Source organism: Salvelinus alpinus, chromosome 29 (genome assembly GCF_045679555.1).
Source record: "Salvelinus alpinus chromosome 29, SLU_Salpinus.1, whole genome shotgun sequence".
Lineage (NCBI taxonomy): Eukaryota > Metazoa > Chordata > Actinopteri > Salmoniformes > Salmonidae > Salvelinus > Salvelinus alpinus.
This window is the reverse complement of record NC_092114.1, coordinates 3280239-3291135: the sequence shown is the minus strand read 5'-3', so window position 1 is coordinate 3291135 and position 10897 is coordinate 3280239. Positions and strand designations below refer to the sequence as shown.

The 10897-nt window shown below is 46.7% G+C and overlaps 1 protein-coding gene across 1 annotated transcript; it reads left to right on the top strand.

The window, feature by feature from the left end:
- Positions 1–3299: 3299 nt before the first annotated feature.
- LOC139558487 (apical junction molecule ajm-1-like) lies at positions 3300–4880 on the top strand. Its single transcript, XM_071373644.1, has 2 exons — positions 3300–3650; positions 3771–4880. Exons 1-2 carry the CDS (start codon positions 3300–3302, stop codon positions 4878–4880), a joined length of 1461 nt encoding a protein of 486 aa, XP_071229745.1.
- Positions 4881–10897: the final 6017 nt, after the last annotated feature.

Genomic DNA, 10897 nt, shown 5'->3' with positions numbered 1-10897 from the left:
TCACCAACCAGAACGTTCACTGATAGGTCCGGTATCACATCACCAACCAGAACGTTCACTGATAGGTCCTGTATTACATCACCAACCAGAACGTTCACTGATAGGTCCGGTATGACATCACCAACCAGAACGTTCACTGATAGGTCCGGTATGACATCACCAACCAGAACGTTCACTGATAGGTCCTGTATTACATCACCAACCAGAACGTTCACTGATAGGTCCTGTATTACATCACCAACCAGAACGTTCACTGATAGGTCCGGTATGACATCACCAACCAGAACGTTCACTGATAGGTCCGGTATGACATCACCAACCAGAACGTTCACTGATAGGTCCTGTATGACATCACCAACCAGAACGTTCACTGATAGGTCCTGTATCACATCACCAACCAGAACGTTCACTGATAGGTCCTGTATTACATCACCAACCAGAACGTTCACTGATAGGTCCTGTATCACATCACCAACCAGAACGTTCACTGATAGGTCCTGTATTACATCACCAACCAGAACGTTCACTGATAGGTCCTGTATCACATCACCAACCAGAACGTTCACTGATAGGACCGGTATGACATCACCAACCAGAACGTTCACTGATAGGTCCGGTATGACATCACCAACCAGAACGTTCACTGATAGGTCCTGTATTACATCACCAACCAGAACGTTCACTGATAGGTCCTGTATTACATCACCAACCAGAACGTTCACTGATAGGTCCTGTATTACATCACCAACCAGAACGTTCACTGATAGGTCCTGTATGACATCACCAACCAGAACGTTCACTGATAGGTCCTGTATTACATCACCAACCAGAACGTTCACTGATAGGTCCGGTATTACATCACCAACCAGAACGTTCACTGATAGGACCGGTATGACATCACCAACCAGAACGTTCACTGATAGGTCCTGTATTACATCACCAACCAGAACGTTCACTGATAGGTCCTGTATTACATCACCAACCAGAACGTTCACTGATAGGTCCGGTATGACATCACCAACCAGAACGTTCACTGATAGGTCCTGTATTACATCACCAACCAGAACGTTCACTGATAGGTCCTGTATTACATCACCAACCAGAACGTTCACTGATAGGTCCGGTATTACATCACCAACCAGAACGTTCACTGATAGGTCCGGTATGACATCACCAACCAGAACGTTCACTGATAGGTCCTGTATTACATCATCAACCAGAACGTTCACTGATAGGACCGGTATGACATCACCAACCAGAACGTTCACTGATAGGTCCGGTATTACATCATCAACCAGAACGTTCACTGATAGGACCGGTATGACATCACCAACCAGAACGTTCACTGATAGGTCCGGTATTACATCATCAACCAGAACGTTCACTGATAGGACCGGTATGACATCACCAACCAGAACGTTCACTGATAGGTCCGGTATTACATCACCAACCAGAACGTTCACTGATAGGACCGGTATTACATCACCAACCAGAACGTTCACTGATAGGTCCTGTATTACATCACCAACCAGAACGTTCACTGATAGGTCCAGTATGACATCACCAACCAGAACGTTCACTGATAGGTCCGGTATGACATCACCAACCAGAACGTTCACTGATAGGTCCGGTATTACATCACCAACCAGAACGTTCACTGATAGGTCCTGTATTACATCACCAACCAGAACGTTCACTGATAGGTCCTGTATTACATCACCAACCAGAACGTTCACTGATAGGTCCGGTATGACATCACCAACCAGAACGTTCACTGATAGGTCCAGTATGACATCACCAACCAGAACGTTCACTGATAGGTCCGGTATCACATCACCAACCAGAACGTTCACTGATAGGTCCAGTATGACATCACCAACCAGAACGTTCACTGATAGGTCCGGTATCACATCACCAACCAGAACGTTCACTAATAGGTCCTGTATGACATCACCAACCAGAACGTTCACTGATAGGACCGGTATCACATCACCAACTTGTATCGATCACGTTTTTACCAACATGGCTGAACGTTGTTCTGAAGCTGGATCTGTGGCATTAGGTTGTAGTGATCATAACTTGGTTGAACTCACTAGGTTACAGTGATTATAACTTGGTTGAACTCACTAGGTTGTAGTGATCATAACTTGGTTGAACCCACTAGGTTGTAGTGATCATAACTTGGTTGAACTCACTAGGTTACAGTGATTATAACTTGGTTGAACTCACTAGGTTGTAGTGATCATAACTTGGTTGAACCCACTAGGTTGTAGTGATCATAACTTGGTTGTACTCACTGGGTTACAGTGATCATAGTTGAACTCACTAGGTTACAGTGATAAGGTAATCTACCGCAGGTCCTACAGAGGGTTCAATCAGGACTCACTCACTAGGAAAACTACAATACCAAAGGCTGGCCCTAACGTAATCTACCACAGGTCCTACAGAGGGTTCAATCAGGACTCACTCACTAGGAAAACTACAATACCAAAGGCTGGCCCTAACGTAATCTACCACAGGTCCTACAGAGGGTTCAATCAGGACTCACTCACTAGGAAAACTACAATACCAAAGGCTGGCCCTAACATAATCTACCACAGGTCCTACAGAGGGTTCAATCAGGACTCACTTGTGGATGAGATTAAGAATTTGCCATGGTTAGAAGTGTGTGGTAAGGATGATCCTGAAATGTCACTAAGTTTGAATTTGAAATTATTTATGAGTATAAATTATACTTAAAGCATGCCTCTTTAAGAAAATGCACTGTGAGGTCAAATGGTGCCTCATGGATTGATGATGAGCTGAGAAACGTAACGATTTAATTGTATTATGCCAAAAAAGTAGCAGATCAATCTGGTACTCTGTTTTGAAAAAGTTATTGTAGCAAAGTTATTGTAAACATTTAATTTAATTTTTTACATTTTATTTCACCTATATTTAGCCAGGTAGGCAAGTTGACAACACGTTCTCATTTACAACTGCGACCTGGCCAAGAATAAAGCAAAGCAGTTCGACACATTCAGAAATCTCGTGACCAAGCTAAACAAAGGAAAGAAGAAGGGATTCTATCAGCACAACATGGATGAAGTGAAGGGTGATGGGAAAAAACTGTGGAGAACGTTGAACACTATTATGGGTAGGAATTCAAACATGTCCGCCTCTTTGGTTGAATCAGAGGGTCTATGTATTCCAAAACCACACGACATCGTAAACTACTACTAAACAAAGTGGACAAGTTGAGGACTGCTACGATTCCAACTGATGGCTCCATGTCATATACCCTTATAGAAGATTGTATCATGAAGGAGAGGCAATGCAGGTTTGAATTTCACCAAGTAGAAAGGGAAGAGGTAGAAAGGGAAGAGGTAGAAAGGGAAGAGGTAGAAAGGGACGAGGTAGAAAGGGAAGAGGTAGAAAGGGAAGAGGTAGAAAGGGACGAGGTAGAAAGGGACGAGGTAGAAAGGGAAGAGGTAGAAAGGGAAGAGGTAGAAAGGGACGAGGTAGAAAGGGACGAGGTAGAAAGGGAAGAGGTAGAAAGGGAAGAGGTAGAAAGGGAAGAGGTAGAAAGGGAAGAGGTAGAAAGGGACGAGGTAGAAAGGGACGAGGTAGAAAGGGACGAGGTAGAAAGGGAAGAGGTAGAAAGGGAAGAGGTAGAAAGGGACGAATTAGAAAGGGTAGAGGTAGAAAGGGACGAGGTAGAAAGGGAAGAGGTAGAAAGGGAAGAGGTAGAAAGGGAAGAGGTAGAAAGGGAAGAGGTAGAAAGGGAATAGGTAGAAAGGGACGAGGTAGAAAGGGACGAATTAGAAAGGGTAGAGGTAGAAAGGGAAGAGGTAGAAAGGGAAGGGGTAGAAAGGGAAGAGGTAGAAAGGGAAGAAGTAGAAAGGGAAGAGGTAGAAAGGGACGAGGTAGAAAGGGAAGAAGTAGAAAGGGAAGAGGTAGAAAGGGACGAATTAGAAAGGGTAGAGGTAGAAAGGGACGAGGTAGAAAGGGAAGAGGTAGAAAGGGAAGAGGTAGAAAGGGACGAGGTAGAAAGGGACGAGGTAGAAAGGGACGAGGTAGAAAGGGACGAGGTAGAAAGGGAAGAAGTAGAAAGGGAAGAGGTAGAAAGGGACGAATTAGAAAGGGTAGAGGTAGAAAGGGACGAGGTAGAAAGGGAAGAGGTAGAAAGGGAAGAGGTAGAAAGGGACGAGGTAGAAAGGGACGAGGTAGAAAGGGACGAGGTAGAAAGGGAAGAGGTAGAAAGGGAAGAGGTAGAAAGGGAAGAGGTAGAAAGGGACGAGGTAGAAAGGGACGAGGTAGAAAGGGACGAAGTAGAAAGGGAAGAGGTAGAAAGGGACGAATTAGAAAGGGTAGAGGTAGAAAGGGACGAGGTAGAAAGGGAAGAGGTAGAAAGGGAAGAGGTAGAAAGGGACGAGGTAGAAAGGGACGAAGTAGAAAGGGAAGAGGTAGAAAGGGACGAATTAGAAAGGGTAGAGGTAGAAAGGGACGAGGTAGAAAGGGAAGAAGTAGAAAGGGAAGAGGTAGAAAGGGACGAATTAGAAAGGGTAGAGGTAGAAAGGGACGAGGTAGAAAGGGAAGAGGTAGAAAGGGAAGAGGTAGAAAGGGACGAGGTAGAAAGGGACGAGGTAGAAAGGGACGAGGTAGAAAGGGACGAGGTAGAAAGGGAAGAGGTAGAAAGGGAAGAGGTAGAAAGGGAAGAGGTAGAAAGGGACGAGGTAGAAAGGGACGAGGTAGAAAGGGACGAGGTAGAAAGGGAAGAGGTAGAAAGGGAAGAGGTAGAAAGGGAAGAGGTAGAAAGGGACGAGGTAGAAAGGGAAGAGGTAGAAAGGGAAGAGGTAGAAAGGGAAGAGGTAGAAAGGGAAGAGGTAGAAAGGGAATAGGTAGAAAGGGACGAATTAGAAAGGGTAGAGGTAGAAAGGGAAGAGGTAGAAAGGGAAGAGGTAGAAAGGGAAGAAGTAGAAAGGGAAGAGGTAGAAAGGGACGAGGTAGAAAGGGAAGAAGTAGAAAGGGAAGAGGTAGAAAGGGAAGAGGTAGAAAGGGAAGAGGTAGAAAGGGAAGAGGTAGAAAGGGAAGAGGTAGAAAGGGAAGAGGTAGAAAGGGACGAGGTAGAAAGTGATGAGGTAGAAAGGGACGAAGTAGAAAGGGAAGAAGTAGAAAGGGAAGAGGTAGAAAGGGAAGAAGTAGAAAGGGAAGAGGTAGAAAGGGAAGAAGTAGAAAGGGAAGAGGTAGAAAGGGAAGAGGTAGAAAGGGAAGAAGTAGAAAGGGGAGAGGTAGAAAGGGAAGAGGTAGAAAGGGAAGATGTAGAAAGGGACGAGGTAGAAAGGGAAGAGGTAGAAAGGGAAGAGGTAGAAAGGGAAGAGGTAGAAAGGGACGAGGTAGAAAGGGACGAGGTAGAAAGGGAAGAGGTAGAAAGGGAAGAGGTAGAAATGGACGAGGTAGAAAGGGAAGAGGTAGAAAGGAAAGAGGTAGAAAGGGACGAGGTAGGAAGGGACGAGGTAGAAAGGGAAGAGGTAGAAAGGGAAGAGGTAGAAAGGGACGAGGTAGAAAGGGAAGAGGTAGAAAGGGAAGAGGTAGAAAGGGAAGAGGTAGAAAGGGAAGAGGTAGAAAGGGACGAGGTAGAAAGGGAAGAGGTAGAAAGGGAAGAGGTAGAAAGGGACGAGGTAGAAAGGGAAGAGGTGGAAAGGGAAGAGGCAGAAAGGGAAGATGTAGAAAGGGAAGAGGTAGAAAGGGAAGAGGTAGAAAGGGAAGAGGTAGAAAGGGAAGAGGTAGAAAGGGAAGAGGTAGAAAGGGGGAGGTAGAAAGGGAAGAGGTAGAAAGGGAAGAGGTAGAAAGGATGCTGTTGTCTTTTTCTGATGACATGTCACCTGGTACAGATCATCTTGACGCCAAATTGCTTAGAGTTACAGCTCACCAAATATCTACACCAATCTCTCCTATTTTTAATACTTGCTTGGTGTATGGGGTTGTGCCCAGAAGTCTGGAAAGAGTCAAGGTTATTACACTACCTAAGGATACAACATCTGCATTCACTGGTCCTCATAGTCATCCTATAAACTTGCTGCCGGTGTTAAGTAAATTATTGGGAAAAAATTGTATCTGTACAAATCAAGGATTATTTCTCATGTAATGGTCTGATAACGGGTTTCCAGCATATAATACTACCTCACACACTACTTCCGGTTTGGAGCGAGTAGTCGCATTCCACTCTCGCTCCCCAGGTAGTATTACCATTTCATTTTCATTACACTTTCATTACAGTACAACGGTTTGATTTGTTTGATCTTAGCTAGCTACATAGCCGTCTTTGTATCAAAGATAATTGTGTAGTTATTGAGGTTCGCTAGCCAGCTATTTTCGTCGTAACGTAACGTAACGTAGTCAACACTGCTAGCTAGCCAGCTAGCCAGCTAGCCACCGAATAGCAGCACTGCAGAAACGATTACGTTACAACGGAACGACTTGATTAGTGTAGTGTTAGCTAGCTACATAGTTGTCTTTGCTATCTTTGTATCTAAGATAATTGTGTAGCTTAGAGTAGTTTAGAGTAATTATTCGGTTAGCTAGCCAGCTATTTTCGTCCGCCGCGCTGCCGTTCTACCTAGTCAACACTGCTAGCTAAAACTGCTAGCTAGCCAACTTCTACCGAATAGCAGCACTGTAGAAACTCACATTACAACTTACATTACAACGGAACGACTTGATTAGTGTAGTGTTAGCTAGCTACATAGTTGTCTTTGCTGTCCTTGTATCCAAGATAATTGTGTAGTTTTGAGAAATTGTCGAGGTTACCTAGCCAGTTAGAGGTTACCTAGCCAGCTACACTTTCAAACAAAGTCAACAACGCAGCCACTGCTAGCCAGCCTACTTCACCGCCAGCAGTACTATATCATTTTAGTCAATAAGATTTTATTTTATTTTTTGCAACGTAAGCTTAACTTTCTGAACATTCGAGACGTGTAGTCCACTTGTCATTCTAATCTCCTTTGCATTAGCGTAGCCTCTTCTGTAGCCTGTCAACTATGTGTCTGTCTATCCCTCTTCTCTCCTCTCTGCACAGACCATACAAACGCTTCACACCGCGTGGCCGCCGCTACCCTAACCTGGTGGTTCCAGCGCGCACGACCCACGTGGAGTTCCAGGTCTCCGGCAGCCTCTGGAACTGCCGCTCTGCGGCCAACAAGGCAGAGTTCATCTCAGCCTATGCGTCCCTCCAGTCCCTCGACTTCTTGGCACTGACGGAAACATGGATTACCACTGATAACACTGCTACTCCTACTGCTCTCTCCTCGTCTGCCCACGTGTTCTCGCACACCCCGAGAGCTTCTGGTCAGCGGGGTGGTGGCACTGGGATCCTCATCTCTCCCAAGTGGACATTCTCTCTTTCTCCCCTGACCCATCTGTCTATCGCCTCCTTCGAATTCCATGCTGTCACAGTTACCAGCCCTTTCAAGCTTAACATCCTTATTATTTATCGCCCTCCAGGTTCCCTTGGAGAGTTCATCAATGAGCTTGACGCCCTGATAAGTTCCTTTCCTGAGGATGGCTCACCTCTCACAGTTCTGGGTGACTTTAACCTCCCCACGTCTACCTTTGACTCATTCCTCTCTGCCTCCTTCTTTCCACTCCTCTCCTCTTTTGACCTCACCCTCTCACCTTCCCCCCCTACTCACAAGGCAGGCAATACGCTTGACCTCATCTTTACTAGATGCTGTTCTTCCACTAATCTCATTGCAACTCCCCTCCAAGTCTCCGACCACTACCTTGTATCCTTTTCCCTCTCGCTCTCATCCAACACTTCCCACACTGCCCCTACTCGCATGGTATCGCGCCGTCCCAACCTTCGCTCTCTCTCCCCCGCTACTCTCTCCTCTTCCATCCTATCATCTCTTCCCTCTGCTCAAACCTTCTCCAACCTATCTCCTGATTCTGCCTCCTCAACCTTCCTCTCCTCCCTCTCTGCATCCTTTGACTCTCTATGTCCCCTATCCTCCAGGCCGGCTCGGTCCTCCCCTCCTGCTCCGTGGCTCGACGACTCACTGCGAGCTCACAGAACAGGGCTCCGGGCAGCCGAGCGGAAATGGAGGAAAACTCGCCTCCCTGCGGACCTGGCATCCTTTCACTCCCTCCTCTCTACATTCTCCTCTTCTGTCTCTGCTGCTAAAGCCACTTTCTACCACTCTAAATTCCAAGCATCTGCCTCTAACCCTAGGAAGCTCTTTGCCACCTTCTCCTCCCTCCTGAATCCTCCTCCCCCTCCTCCCCCCTCCTCCCTCTCTGCGGATGACTTCGTCAACCATTTTGAAAAGAAGGTCGACCACATCCGATCCTCGTTTGCTAAGTCAAACGACACCGCTGGTTCTGCTCACACTGCCCTACCCTGTGCTTTGACCTCTTTCTCCCCTCTCTCTCCAGATGAAATCTCGTGTCTTGTGACGGCCGGCCGCCCAACAACCTGCCCGCTTGACCCTATCCCCTCCTCTCTTCTCCAGACCATTTCCGGAGACCTTCTCCCTTACCTCACCTCGCTCATCAACTCATCCTTGACCGCTGGCTACGTCCCTTCCGTCTTCAAGAGAGCGAGAGTTGCACCCCTTCTGAAAAAACCTACACTCGATCCCTCCGATGTCAACAACTACAGACCAGTATCCCTTCTTTCTTTTCTCTCCAAAACTCTTGAACGTGCCGTCCTTGGCCAGCTCTCCTGCTATCTCTCTCAGAATGACCTTCTTGATCCAAATCAGTCAGGTTTCAAGACTAGTCATTCAACTGAGACTGCTCTTCTCTGTGTCACGGAGGATCTCTCTCCTCTGCTCTCATCCTTCTAGACCTATCGGCTGCCTTTGATACTGTGAACCATCAGATCCTCCTCTCCACCCTCTCCAAGCTGGGCATCTCCGGCGCGGCCCACGCTTGGATTGCGTCCTACCTGACAGGTCGCTCCTACCAGGTGGCGTGGCGAGAATCTGTCTCCGCACCACGTGCTCTCACCACTGGTGTCCCCCAGGGCTCTGTTCTAGGCCCTCTCCTATTCTCGCTATACACCAAGTCACTTGGCTCTGTCATATCCTCACATGGTCTCTCCTATCATTGCTATGCAGACGACACACAATTAATCTTCTCCTTTCCCCCCTCTGATAACCAGGTGGCGAATCGCATCTCTGCATGTCTGGCAGACATATCAGTGTGGATGACGGATCACCACCTCAAGCTGAACCTCGGCAAGACGGAGCTGCTCTTCCTCCCGGGGAAGGACTGCCCGTTCCATGATCTCGCCATCACGGTTGACAACTCCATTGTGTCCTCCTCCCAGAGTGCTAAGAACCTTGGCGTGATCCTGGACAACACCCTGTCGTTCTCAACTCACATCAAGGCGGTGACCCGTTCCTGTAGGTTCATGCTCTACAACATTCGCAGAGTACGACCCTGCCTCACACAGGAAGCAGCGCAGGTCCTAATCCAGGCACTTGTCATCTCCCGTCTGGACTACTGCAACTCGCTGTTGGCTGGGCTCCCTGCCTGTGCTATTAAACCCCTACAACTCATCCAGAACGCCGCAGCCCGTCTGGTGTTCAACCTTCCCAAGTTCTCTCACGTCACCCCGCTCCTCCGCTCTCTCCACTGGCTTCCAGTTGAAGCTCGCATCCGCTACAAGACCATGGTGCTTGCCTACGGAGCTGTGAGGGGAACGGCACCTCCGTACCTTCAGGCTCTGATCAGGCCCTACACCCAAACAAGGGCACTGTGTTCATCCACCTCTGGCCTGCTCGCCTCCCTACCTCTGAGGAAGTACAGTTCCCGCTCAGCCCAGTCAAAACTGTTCGCTGCTCTGGCACCCCAATGGTGGAACAAACTCCCTCACGACGCCAGGTCAGCGGAGTCAATCACCACCTTCCGGAGACACCTGAAACCCCACCTCTTTAAGGAATACCTAGGATAGGATAAAGTAATCCTTCTAACCCCCCCCTCCCCCTTAAAAGAGTTAGATGCACTATTGTAAAGTGGCTGTTCCACTGGATATCATAAGGTGAATGCACCAATTTGTAAGTCGCTCTGGATAAGAGCGTCTGCTAAATGACTTAAATGTAAATGTAAATATAAAGAAGGGCATTCTACGAGAACGGCCTTAGCACAAATGACAGGTGATTGGATAAAGTGTATGCATGACAGGAAGTTAGTTGGTGCTGGATTTCAGTGCTGCTTCTGATGTAATTGATCATGACCTGTTACTAGGTAATCATTTCTCTTTGCTTATTTAAGCTGTTCTTGCCATAATATGGACTTGGTCTTTTACCAAATAGGGCTATCTTCTGTATACCACCCCTACCTTGTCACAACACAACTGATTGGCTCAAACTCATTAAGAAGGAAAGAAATTCCACAAATTACCTTTTAACAAGGCATACCTGTTGCCTGAAATGCATTCCAGATGACTACCTCATAAAGCTGGTTGAGAGAATGCCAAGAGTGCAAAGGAGGGCTACTTTGAAGAATCTCAAATATAACATATATTTTGATTTGTATAACACTTTTTTGGTTACTACGTGATTCCATATGTGTTATGTCATCGTTTTGATGTCTTCACTATTATTCTACAATGTAGAAAAAAATCTAGAAAAACCCTGGAATGAGTAGGTGTGTCCAAACTTTTGACTTGTACTGTACATATCTTGCAATTACATTTGTGGTTTCTCCCTCACTCAGAATAATTCCCAGCTTTATGTTTTTAGTAAATGCAGAGAAGTTGGGAATTGATTGAGATATTTTCTTTAAACAATATAATCTTATTTGGGAGTATTTTTCACAGTAGAGGAGCCAGTGCATCTCTGTCTCTACCTCCCCTTTCGTTCAGCGACCACATAGACGCTGCTCTTTGGGCAGCCATGTCTTTTTGTGTCTC

Coding starts and splice junctions, on each gene's coding strand:
- LOC139558487 (XM_071373644.1), top strand. CDS start 3,300: ATGAAGGAGAGGCAATGCAGGTTTGAATTTCACCAAGTAGAAAGGGAA. Junction 3,651..3,770: donor AAGAGGTAGAAAGGGAAGAG/GTAGAAAGGGAC, acceptor GAAAGGGAATAG/GTAGAAAGGGACGAGGTAGA.